Source organism: Geotrypetes seraphini, chromosome 4, assembly GCF_902459505.1.
Source record: "Geotrypetes seraphini chromosome 4, aGeoSer1.1, whole genome shotgun sequence".
NCBI lineage: Eukaryota > Metazoa > Chordata > Amphibia > Gymnophiona > Dermophiidae > Geotrypetes > Geotrypetes seraphini.
The window spans coordinates 212793820-212807666 of NC_047087.1; the positions used below are offsets into that span (position 1 = coordinate 212793820).

Consider the following 13847-nt stretch of genomic DNA (forward strand, 5'->3'; position numbering starts at 1 on the left):
GCACCAGTGCCGGTGCCCGAAGATCCTCCCTCTTCTGGCACGGCCTGGGCTGGGCGGTGCGTCAGAGATCCTCCCTCTTTTGGTCTGGGCTGGGTTGGACTGGCTTTGAGCATTTGCGAGACCAGAAGGCTTTGAGCATGCGCAAATGCTCAAAGCCAGTCCAACCCAGCCCAGACCAAAAGAGGGAGGATCTCTGACGCACCGCCCAGCCCAGGCCATGCCAGAAGAGGGAGGATCTTCGGGCACCGGCACGGTGCCAAGTCGGGTAAAGGAAGTGTCATTGACGTGCTCGGGGGGCGGGGTGGAGTAGGATCACAGTGGAGGGGGGGCAACGCGAGCGTGTGGAATGCCGGATCGCTGGGGGGGATGCCAGATCGCGGGGGGGGGGGGGGAGGCGCTTGTACAGCGAGGCAAGCTCGGTTTACGAGGCACCAAGTTTGCAAATGTTTTGCTCGTCTTGCAAAACACTCGCAAACTGGTGCACTCGTAAACCGAGGTACCACTGTATTTGAATTTTACCCTTCCCTCACCATTCTTGGAATTTTGTTATAAGTATTTGCATAAAATTTTAATAAACATGAAACATTGTTTACTCAGGTACTTTAGCTAGATTATGAAGTTCTAAGTATCTAATTTTATTTTATTGTAACCTGTTCTGGGCTCATGGGGAAGACGGGCTATAAAAATGAATAAATAAATAAATAAAATCATTTAGGGGATGTGTATCATTATAGGGCTGGGGTTGCCCTTATCTCCATTTGCTTTTAAGATAAGTTGCTTCTACTTCCTCTGAATGCATGGACGTGGTTCCAATAATTCTAAGAAAAACATGACTACAAATCCATGTAGGTAGTGGGAACTGAATTTGTGCTGAAGAAATAGAGACAGCTGACAACCCTGAACAGAAATAGTACTGTACCATTGATAAAGAAACATTTTCTTGAGTCAGATGTTGTGTTCTGTAATGGAGAAGGGAGCGGGACTTCAAAGACTGGAAAGCCCAATCACATGAAGATACACACCACCTCATGGCATAATTCTTTACCCGTGAATATGAACAGTTGCTTTTGCAGGACTCCCAAATATCTGTAGGCTTGATTCATCTAATCTGAGATCTGGATGGAGGCCAGTTGTTATTCAGGAAAACTGGTGAATTTTAAAAAATATTGCTGTTCCATTCTGGAACAGAGGCTGCTTTGGGGGCCAAACGATGGCAACCTGGATGACAATGAGCATGTAATGAAGCATTAAGGCCTCATTAGACTTTGCCCGAGCCTAATTGCCCCCTTAAAAACATGCAAAGTTGCTTGAGTGACTGGTTCCCTATAGAAGAAGGTAGAAAAACTACACTGAGTAAGCATGGCTCAAGAGGACAGTGTACAGACTGTTGTAAAGTGCCATAGGTCAACTTTCAGCCTTACATCACCCCAATATATGTATGATTAACTTTTGAAAATTAATATTGGGCCCTAGTATCAATATATTTTCAGGATTTATATAACAGAACTTTTTTTTTTTTTTACAGAAAAGAATGAGATATTCAAAGCTTAGCCATCTAGAATAAAACTATCGTTACTATGACATGTATATGTGGAGGATCACACATCCAATATTTGGAAAATATCTTTCTCTATTTATATGAGGAACTAAACAATTCACCATCTATTTACTATATCCTCATTATATACTATCAAGGAATTTCTTTAACATCAGCGATCTTCCAAAGTCTTCTGATATATTATGATTTACTTGAATGTTATATTGTTAATCCTTTCAAATGTCACTTTTCATTTCTCTTCTTCATACAGTCTTATATTCTGGTTATGGGATATGACCTCAGTGGCTGCTTCTGTACAGAATAAATCTGTCAAAAGTACAGAATTTCAGTGTAGCTAGCATCCTCATTGGTCTTATCCCCCTGCCTACCACTCAAATCTATTTCTTTATCATATAAAGTGCTTTTAGTAGTCATAAATAACTTAATATATAACTTAGCTTTAAAGTGCTTGCAGTATTAAAACGAGACTCCGACATGGACCCACGTTTTGCTAGGCTGTTTCAAGGAGATACCCATCAAACAGACTCACAGCCAGTCATGGTGAGCCCCCCCAATCACCTACAGAATCCCCTAGACCCACTTATCTACCACCCTAATAGCCCTTATGGCTGCAGGAGCCACTTATATGCCAGTACAAAAGGGTTTTGGGGGTGTATAGAGGAGTGCACATGTTTCAGTATCAATGCAGTGATTACAGTGGCTTATGGGCATGGGGCCTCCTCTCCATGGGTCCCTAACCCACCCCCAAGATGGCTTAAGACACCTCTGTGCAGGACGACTAGGCTTTCCTATGCCAGGCTGCTGGGTGATGATGGTCTGGAGGCTGTATTTTAAAGGTGTGATTACGATTTTTATGAGGTTGGGGGGGGGGTTGGTGATCACTGGGGTAGTGTGTTGGGGGTCTGTATTATGTGTTTGCAGTGTTTATCTTGTGACTTTAGGTGGGTTTTTGTGACTTAGACCTTGTTTTAAATGGTCTAAGTCACAACATCCAAGTTCCATTGATCCTGTGCTGTACGACTAAGTCTAAGCCGGCCCACATACTGCCCAAATCCTGCCCTCGACACTCCTCCTGAAACACCCCATTTAGCTATGGTCGTTCAGCGGCACTATGAAGGCCTAGGTCGTTTAGAAATACATCCAAAAACCGTTTTTATTATCGGCACTTGGACGTATTTTGACAATGTTCGTCCAAGTGCCAACTTAGGCAGGTTTTTGGACTTTTTCTCTTTCGATTATGAACCCCATAATGTATATACATGTATTTCTTTGATGACAATGAAAACTATTACAAGAATCTTTTGAAATAATCCACAGCACCAATTTAGCAAATATGTCACACCAAAACAGCACTAACTCCCAGACCTCACACAGCAAGAACTTTACTTAGGGAAAGTCAGCTTAGTATTTGCAAATACTTTAATGAGCTCTAGACCACCAATATATCTCTTAATGGGAAAATAGGAAAAGTTAGACTATGACAGATCCCTACATAGGAATCACACACTAGCAAAATGCTTAACCATGATCTCATATGCATAAGACAGATCCTCATTTAACACAGAATAAGAAAGGAAAACATTTAGGGAGTTAGAGTATATAGCTCCGAATGAAGAGATAGATATAATAGGCATCTCGGAGACCTGGTGGAAGGAGGACAATCAATGGGACACTGGGTACAAATTATATTGCAAGGATAGAGTACATCAAATTGAAGGGGGGGGATTGTGCTATATGTTAAAGAGGGAATTGAATCAAATCAAATAAGCATTCTGCATGACAGTGTGGAATCCTTATGGATAGAAATTCCATGTGTGAAGGGAAGGAATATAAAGGTAAGGTTACACTACCGTTCCCCAGGACAAAATGAGCAGACAGATGAAGAAATATTTTCAGAGATTAGGAAAGCTGGAAAAATGGGCAACACTATAATAATGGGTGATTTCAATTACAAACAAACACAAAGGGAGGATAAGATTTTAATACCATTGTAATTTCCTAATTTATCCACAATATATTTGAAGGATAAGGCAAAAATCTAGCAACCTCACATGCAGCACCATTGGAAACCCAAAAACGGGAGAAAAAAAAGGCATCAGTTCAGCTTCATATGGCCATAAAAAAACTCCTAGTCAGAAATATTTTTCAAACTATTGTAACTTTTAAGGTCTCCAAAGCTACTCTTCAATTAGCGCTAGAGTTCAGACTTATCATTCAAAAAGGCAGCATCAAAAAATAGAAATCAACACTTAGCTTGGTTCTTCGGTTTGGTCCGTTCATTAGGGCTTCCCTGCAAAAGGTGACTTTGGCAGCGTTTCCAACTACCGAAGAGCTGGTTTAAACAATCTGCAGAGATTCAAGAGGGTCATCCCCGTTTCATCCACTGGCTTCTTCAGGAATCTCCTGCAAACTGTACTTAAATCTGGTCAGTACTACACCAGAACATGAAAAAAACAAAAAAAGAAAAACCAAACACAGCAGCAAACATGGCTTCAGACTGCTCTGTTTGGCTTTTGGTTTTTTTTGTTTTGTTATTTTGCTTATGTTCCGGCGTGGTGCTGATCAGATTGAAGGGTGGGGCTCTTATGACAACTAACGCCACTGTAGGTATGCTTAATGCTGGAAGTGGCGTTAGATAATTGTACGGCACCTTTGTAGATACAATTCTCATAAAATGTAGGCTTTGAAACTCTGGCCTACATTTCTAGTGCCTACCTTTCACGTAGCTTCAGTTCTATAAATGGTACCATTGTGTGGCTGACACATGATAGGTGGCTGTTTTTAAGGTAGCACGCGATAGCGCCATTTACAGAATCTGGACCTATGTGAATAGCACCTTTTGAATACATTACATTTGAAATTTGCCCGGTTTTTTGACAAGAGATTTTTTTCTCCCTTTATATAGAGCAGGGAGTTTTTCCTCTCTTGCCTTTTTCCGCAGTGGACCAGTGATTACAGCATTGACTCTTAAATTATGAGAAACTGGAAAAATGATGACAGATTAAGTTATAGTTTTTGGTGGAATTCATTGTGCCATATTTTTAAAATGGAGAAAATATTAGCTATCTAACAAGGAAGTTATAAAAAGTTTATGGAGGTCTGGGAGCCATTAACAAATTATTGTAAGGAATGATTATAATTGATTAGTTAATAATTTATTTCTCTCCTTTTGTTTATTGAAGTATAAGGGGGGAGGGGGGATAATTTTATAAAATTATATGATTATATTGGAAGAAGGATGGGAGGGTGAAGTTATAGTTCGATTTCACTAATTGTATGATTAATAAGTATTATTACAGTGTATGTGTGTATGATTGTATAATGAATCACTTGTTGAAAGTTTAAAAATGAATAAAGAAATATTTTGTAAAAAAAAGCGTTGACTCTTAATGGAGCTGAATGCTCCCTGAGTTATTTTCCCATAGGGATTTGAGGTCCATTTGGCTAATACATTTCTGAGAGGGACCACCAGGCATAAAAAGCATAGGGGATAGTTTTTTGATTATTTACCATAAATTAAAAAGTCAGTCTTTTCAATTTCTGTGAAAAACCAGGCAGCTTTCCATTGATCTCAGCTTAAGATGAAAAAAAAAGTGTGACAAGGCGGTGGCTGCTGTCTGAAGGATGCTGGGTTGTATAAATAAAGGCTTAGCCAGAAAGGTGTTGATGCCCCTGTACAGCAAACCAAACCAAAAGGAAAGACCAGAGGTCCAACTGTCTGCAGTAAAAAACAATCCAGAGCAAACAAACCAAAAACTGCAGACTTTGTACACGATGCAGGCAGACTTTATTATAACAAGTAAATCGTTGATTAAAAACCTTTTACCAGGCAAGGGACCCAACACGGTCCGTGTTTCGTATAATCTTCATCAGGGGTCCATTTTTGATAAATGCTGGTGACACGCTGAAAAAGCCGCCGAGGTAAAAAAGGTACCTCGGCGGCTTTTTCAGCGTGTCACCAGCGTTTTAGTTTTTTTTAGCGTGTCACCTACCGCTATTTGTCCAAGGCTATTCTTTTGATATCTTTCCCTTTTATCAAAAATGGACCCCTGATGAAGATTATACGAAACACGGACCGTGATGCCCCTGTACAGGTCATTGGTGAGGCCCACTTGAAGTATTGTGTTCAGTTCTGGAGACCGTATCTGGTGAAGCGGTCTAGAGGAGGGCGACAAAAATGATAGGAGGTTTATATAAGGAGAGACTGGAAACCCTGAATATGTATACCCTAGAGGAAAGGAGGAACAGGGGAGATATGATTTAGAAGTTCAAATACTTGAAAGGTATTAATGTAGAACAAAATCTTTTCCAGAGATTTGAAAATTGTAAAACCAGAGGACATAATTTGAGGTTTAGGGGGGTAGACTCAAGAGCAATGAAAGGAAATTCTACTTTACGGAGAGGGTGGTGGATGCCTGGAATACGCTCCTGAGAGAGGTGGTGGAGAAGAAAACAGTGACAGAGTTCAAAAAAGCATGGGATGAACACAGAGGATATAGAATCAGAAAATAATAGTAAATATTGAAGAACTAAGGCTAGTACTGGGCAGACTTGCACGGTTTGTGTCTGTATATGACCTTTTGGTTGAGTATGGGCTGGGTAGAGCTTCAGTGGCTGGGAGGGTGTAGATGGGCTGGAGTGAGCTTTGACAGAGACTTCAGTAGTTGGAACTCAAGCACAGTACTAGGTAGAGCTTTGGATTCTTGCCCAGAAATAGCTAAGAAGAAAAAAATAATTAAATTGAATCAGGTTGGGCAGACTGGATGGACCATTTGGGTCTTTATCTGTCGTAATCTACTATGTTATTATGTATAATCCCTCAAATCTAGATTTACATAAGAAAAAGACATAAAAAACAAACATTTAGAGACTTACAAATCCAATAAAATTTTGTAATCTAGCACTCCTGAAATGAGGTTGGCAGTAAATCTGAAAATAAAAGATAAAAGCACCATTAAAGTCGTTCGATCATATGGCATCAAAATGCTATCTTGCAGGTTGACACACTGATTCATAGAGCAGATTGTAGACATGATATTTTTCTTACAATAATATCCATTTGCATGACATGTGAATTGAGTTTCCAGATATTTTTATATTGAAGAGTTTATGGGAAATTGTGAATTTTATTGTAAATGAAAAAAAAAAAATATTACACTTTCCTGGTGTATAGCTAAGTTTCACAGAAATTCCTGATTTGCACAATTTTCTGTGTGCAAAAGTTAATTGCTAATGAGCTGATTTGCACTATTCTCTAGCTCATTAACAAAACTAGCTTTTTTTCAAATGTAAAATTAGTACACGTCTATGTTTACATTTATTACAAAAACTTGATATACTGCCATTTCCTGCATGCTAAGCTCATTTTAGCGTAGCTGGCAGGAAGGGCATTTTTGTATTATTCAAATTTCTGGGTGTGTGCTGTTTGCATTATCACATACCAGTAAAAATAAAGAAATAAAGAAATACTACAGGAGCACTTCCCACTTCCCATAGGCAGCGGAATGCTTTTCTGTTTGGAGGGCCCCAAAAGCTCCATCCTAGACCAACCCAAGCTCCATCTAAGCTCTTCCCTAAACCCTGCCCCTTAATAGTACTAATTGTACTGCTATTTCTTCCATTCATTTTTCATATACGCACAATATAATCTTGTTAACAATACAAAATGATAACCACATAATATACAAAGCACACTGTATGCGGAAAATTTTTTAATTATCTTTATTTTTTTTTTTAATTATTCTGCTTTTTGCAGAGAGGTCAGTAATTGCTAGAGAAAACTCCCCTTTAGTGCCAAAGAAGTATTACAAAACCCTGCAAAGAGCATATGAATAGCAATACTGAGTCAGATCAATGGTTCAACTAGCACAGGTGTCCTCAACCTTTATAAACAGCGGGCCAGTTCACAGTCCCTCAGACTGTTGGGGCTGGACTATAGTTTGATGGTGGCACGGCAGGTCCTCGGCCCCAGCGCGTCACGTCACCGCGTTACCCCGACCGACGCTAATGATGCTGGAGCAGCAAAAAACTAACAGATGGTCATGGGGGATCACAACAAAGCACTCTAAAACACCTGCAGAAAGAAGTAGAAGTAGATGATAACACTAGAATGAGCCTTGGAACGCACAGAAAAAAGCTATTAGAGCACCCAGCATGAGGCTTGAAATATACTGAGAAAAGCTATTGGAGCACCAGAATGAGGTTTGGAATTCACAAAAAGAGCCAAAACAGCATACTGAACGTTGGAACGTTCAGTGAAGTACTACGAAGCCCCTGCAATAAAGTAGCCCAAATATCCAGCAACTCACTAATGCCAAAAGTTTCCGCCAGCCGAACTGAACTTTCAAGAAACCCTCCCAGCGGCAGCAGGGCTGTGTACACCTGCCCACACGCTCAGCGGATGGTTTACACGGCATGGAAGCATGATATCAGTGCTGTGTGTCCGGCCATCCAGCTCACGGGAGGGGGTTACTGGCGGTGCTCAGTGATGAGCATTGAGAACTGCAGAGCATTATAGTGAGAAAGCCACAATGGAGCAGTTCAGCAATGGTTAGAAACATGAGCAGGGGCCAAGTAAATAACCTTGGAGGGTCATATCCGGATCACGGGCCGTAGTTTGAGGACCCCTGATGTAGCACAGTATCCTGTTTCCTTTATTTTTTTCTTTTGTAACTATTTAATTTGAATAAACAACATAGGTTGCACAAACTGCAAAGTGATATGAATTCTTCAATGTCAACTCTCAACACAAATCACTGCAAAAATACAATAGGTGGTAGGACAGTGGACTTCACTAAGTTTTAAGTTGGAGGCCATTTCACATCCAAAAAAAGCTGAAGCAGAGCCAACAAATATCTTCCTACTTGGGGCCATGACACCAATCAAAGTTTCTGGACTTCCATCCCCACCAGAACATCTGGCCTCAGTCACATATACAGAAAACAGAAAAAAATATTTTCAAATACAAATCCACAACCAAAAAGTACTATTGTACACAAATGAAACCCTAATATGCCAGACTCTGCACACAGACCAACACAAAAGAAATAGAAAGAAATGCATTTCTTCCTGAATAGTTCAAAATATAAAAACACCACATGTAAATTTTCAAAATTGACATATTTCAATCATTACATTGAAAATAAATATAAACATTTTTCCAACCTTTGTTATCTGTCATTTTTTTCTGATCATCTTGTTCCCTATGTGCTCTTAATTTTGTTTCTAAGACCTCCTAATGCATTTGCTATTTCTTTCCTCTCCTTCTTCACCTTTTGCTCTACATCCATCTTTGGCACTGATTTTCATATTCAGTTTTCTTCCATTTTTCTTCCTCCATCTCAAATCTATCTACCTTTCCATCTCTTCTCCTGTCCTCCATCTATGTGCACCATCTCCTCCCTCTGTTCTCTTCCCTCCATCCAGTGCACCATCTTTTCCCTCCTCTTCCTTTCCCCTCCATCCATGAACACAATCCCTACCTTCTCTTCTCTTCCCCACCCCTCCATCCATATGCACCATCTCTTCCCTTTCTTCTCTTCCCACTCCTCCATCAATGTGCACCATCTTTTCTCTCTCTTCTCTTCCACACTCTTCCATCCATGTGCAGCATCTATTCCCTCCTCTTCCTTTCCCTCTATCCATATGCACCATCTTTTCCCTCTTCCCTTCCCCTCCATCCATGTGCACCATCCCTTCCTTCTGTCCTCGTCCCCATTCCTTCATGCATGTGGACCATCTCTTCCCCTTCCCTCCATCCATATGCACCATCTCTTCTCTCCATCCATGTGCACCATCTCCTTTCCCCCCTCTTGCCTACCCCTCCATCCATGTGTCACCATCTCCTTCTCCTCCATCCATGTCTCCCCATTCCTTTCCTTTCTGCCCCGCCCATTCAGCATCTTTCCCTTCTTCCCCCTCCCTCCCCTCTGTTCCACCAAATGACCTTTCCACCCAGTTCCAAAGGGACCCCCCTAACCTTGAAAAGTACAAGGAGATTGCTTGCTTGGCAGCGATTCTCTGGTACTGCCCATGGCCTGCTTTGCACAGTTCCTTTGCCACAGTCTATCCAACCGGAAACAGGAAGTTGCTTCACAGTGGGGGTGGACTGTGGCAGAAGAACAATGCAGCACTGGAGAACTGGTGCTACACCAGTGCCCTCCTTGCAGTTTTTGAGGTGAGGTGGGCCTTAGAACCCAGTGGGGAGCTGTAAGCCACACAACAGATCCTCCCGCCAATTTTGGGGGGGAAGGCCATGGCCACTGTGGCTTCCCCCATTCCGACGCCTATACCACTTCCTATTTAAGTGATGTTAAGGGCTCCTGTGTTATGGACATGCTCACCAGTTAGTGCAGCAGTAATGTGCCCCTATTGAACTCCTATTGGGGTAAATTAGTGATTAATAAATGCTTATCGCTGGCTTTTACAAAGCTGCGGTAGAGGTTTCCACCCAGGGCTAGCGAGGTAAATGCTTCAAAGCCCATAGATTTCATACGAGTGCCAGAGCATTCCCCTTGCTGGCCCGCGGTAGCAACCTCTACCGCCGCTTTATAAAAGGAGTCCTTTGTAATGTAATGCAATATGCACTGCATTGCCTGATTAGCACATTCATACCCATTCTCCACCCCTGACACAAAAAACCCTACTCTTCAAAAAATACATAAAACCTATTTAATACAACCAGTTCCTTCCCAATCTCCACCCACCACACCTACTACCCTTTTCAAATCTAAAATGTTTCTAATTATCCAACATGTATCGCCTCAAGTTCCCGACAATTCTTATATAACTCCTATGTAATTCCTATGACAAGTCTTATGTAAAGTTACAATTCTTGTAACTCCTGATAAATCTTATATAATCCGCCTTGAACTGCAAGGTATTGGCGGAATAGAAATCACTAATGTAATGTAATGTAATATAAAAAAGTAATTACTGCATGATTAAAACGCATAGATGGCAAAACTAACGCAGAACTCTTTAGCTCATCCCATGTTAAACCATTTTTGCTGTATTAGGCTTGTGTTAACACCTAAAAGAGCATAGTAAAAAGGCTCCCCCTAAATAAACAGTTTATGGTCAGGCAGGTAATATTGGAATAAAGAAACTGGCCCCAAATCTCAATATTTGCCACTATGTCTTCTAAAATTATTATCCAAAAGCCCTAGTAAAAATAAATATGTTTTGGATTTGATATACTGCCTTCCTGTGGTACAACCAAAGTGGTTTACATTTATTATGTGCAAGTACTTTCTCTGTCCCTAGCGGGTTCACAATCTAAGGCCCTCTTTTACAAAGGCACGCTAAGGGCTCCTTTTACGAAGGCGCGTTAGGGCCTTAATGCGTGGAATAGCACGCTAAAATGATGTGCGCGCTAGCTGCTACCGCCCCCTCTCGAGCAGGTGGTAGTTTTTCGGCTAGCACGCGCTATAGCGTGCGCTAATCCGATGCGTGCGCTAAATCAATGCATGCGCTAACCACTAATGTGTCCATAGGATAACATGCACGCATTAGCGTTTAGCGTGTGTTTAGCACGTGCTAATATTTAGCGTGCGCTAAAAAGCTTAGCGCTTCTTTGTAAAAGAGGGAGGGGGGGTACGTTTTTTACCTGGGGCGATGGAAGGTTAAGTGACTTGCTCAGTATCGCAAGGAACTGCAGTGGGAATTGAACCTGGTTCCTCAGCCCACTGCACTAAACATCAAGGGGGGAATTCATTAAAGCGAACTAAGCAATTTTGCGCATGCTAACCACGTTAGCGTGTGCTAAATGCTAAGATGCCCATTATATTCCTATTCGCATCTTAGTGTTTAGCACATGCTAATCGGCAGTGTGGACTAACACGGTTAAAGCATGTTAAATCGCTTAGCGCCCTTTGATGAATTACCCCCTAAGCTACTCTTTCACTCCAATGAAAAATAATGAACTTGCTTGTGAATTAGAGTTAGACAGATAAATATCACATTTATTAAACCATAATTTTCTATAAGTAATGATGCTGACATACAATATTGTCTCTGGTTGGTTAATACCATATTTCTTTCATATTTTTTTTAAACATTTTTTCCAAACCAAGTTTCATTAAATTTTTTTTTAATACCCTTCCTGATGTTGCTCTTTTCCCAAATGTTTTTATTTTCATTTTTTTTCTTTTAAAATAAATGTAGTTTATCCTTATATTCCTTATGTATCTTTATTAACTATGGATAGGTTTGTATGTTTTTTTTGTCTCAAATGATTTTATTTGTTCCCCAAAATTTTTAATATTGCTTTACGCATTGAAAATACTTGATATTGTGTTTAAATCAAAACTACAATAAACTTGAAACTTGAAACTTGATGAATTATTATGCTGGAAAATGAAAGTCACATCGGTATTATGGAGCCAGTAGATACACATTTAGGACTGATAGAAATTCCTCTACAGACTCACATTTGTGGTTTCAATAACAAGGACCCGAATTTATTCTGTTTTGTGTGTAGCTCTTTTTAAAGGGTAGAAAGCTTTGCATCCATTTTTTAAAAATATAGACATTTGCTTATGTATCTGAACTGTCCAAGGCATTTTCCTATTTGGCTACTACAGGATTAAAAACATCTTAGCATGTTTCACAATGAACAATGTCCATTTAATTCTATATAATTAATATGAAGATAACATTCATCCAGTGGCATACTTTGCTGTTAAAGCATTTTAATACTGCAAGGACCAAAGCTACTAGCATTAAATTTGACTGGAGATGTTATATACATTTTTCTGTAAGCTATAATGTGATTTAATATTATTAAGAGTGGTACATTGGCCCCCTCTTTTACGAACGCATAGCATGGGTTTTAGCGGCGGTAACTACTCCGATGCTCATAGCAATTCTATGAGTGTCGGAACAGTTGCCACCGCTGATGATGCTAAAACCCGCGCTATGCATTCGTAAAAGTTTGTAATAAACCATGGTAACATGAGTGAGGGCAGGCCGAAAAGCCAGGTAAGATAAGCCCCACACACAATCAGTAAAGGCTCCTGTTTACTTCGCAGGAAGGGAGGAAACAATAGAAACATAGAAACATAGAAATAGACGGCAGATAAGGGCCACGGCCCATCAAGTCTGCCCACTCCAATGACCCTCCCTATCTATCTTTGCGGATAGACCCCACATGTCTGTCCCATCTGGCCTTAAAATCTGGCACGCTGCTGGCCTCAATAACCTGAAGTGGAAGACTATTCCAGCGATCAACCACCCTTTCGGTGAAGAACTTCCTAGTGTCACCGTGCAGTTTCCCGCCCCTGATTTTCCATCGATGCCCCCTTGTTGCCGCGGGACCCTTGAAAAAGAAGATATCCTCTTCCACCTCGATGCGACCTGTGAGGTACTTGAACGCAAAGCTAATTCTGTAAACATAAGTGTCCTTGGGTGGCCTGTTCCTGCTATTGAGATAGGCATGAGGGAAGCCACTGCTCTCCTGGGATCGGTAAAATGGAATGTTGCTACTATTTGGGTTGATCTGGATTGGCCACTGTTGGAAGCAGGTACTGGGATATATAGACCATTGGTCTGACCCAGTATGGCTGTTCTTATGAATGTCTCTCGATTCAGCAGCAGTTCTTACTGGTCTCTGGCCTGAATCCAGAGTTACTAGCAGAGTCGCTGGTCTGGATTAAACACAAGCTCTTCAAGGTTCCAAGTTGAACTTGGCCTACCTGAATGCAGTGGCGTAGTGAGGATGAGCGGCATCCAGGGTGGAAGCGCCCCTCCCCCATCCTCTTCTCCACTTCTCGCTCCTTCCTGACCACCCCCCTCCATGCATGTGTCCTCTTCCCCTGTACTTTAATTTTCCCAGTGCGAGAAGCATCACGAGCTTGCTGCCCATGTCGTGTCAGCTCTCCCTCTGACTTCACTTCCTAAGCGCGGGGCCTGGAAAGCGCCATTAGAGAGCCGACACCGATGCAGGCCATAAGTTTGTCATACTGCTCATGCTGGGGAAAAGAGGTACGAGGGAAGGTGAGCAGCAGGGGGATTGGGTTGGGAAGGAGCGGGGGGGGGGGAAGGGGATGGCGGCAGAGAGCAGGACTACTGCCGGTGCTGCCACCAAGACAGCACCCAGGATAGGCTGCTCCCCCTTACTACGCCACTGGGTACGAGGGAAGGGAAGAGGCACATGTGTGCGGTGGGGGATTAGGGAAGGAGTGGGGGGTTGGCGCCCTCATCAAAATGGTGCTCGGGGCAGTCCGCCCCCCCTTTACTACGCCACTGTCCTGCTGTTTATGTTCTACTGTGCCTAATTTTGGGTGCCATT

At 41.6% G+C, this 13847-nt stretch overlaps 1 protein-coding gene across 1 annotated transcript in view; it reads right to left on the reverse strand.

Annotated features, from left to right (window-relative positions):
* The window catches only part of CHAT (choline O-acetyltransferase), a 153542-nt gene that overhangs the window by 78107 nt on the left and 61588 nt on the right, over window positions 1–13847 (reverse strand). Inside the window, exon 5 of the mRNA XM_033943571.1 lies at window positions 6434–6487. Within this exon, the coding sequence (XP_033799462.1) occupies window positions 6434–6487 (54 nt within the window). The remainder of the gene's footprint in view (window positions 1–6433; window positions 6488–13847) is intronic.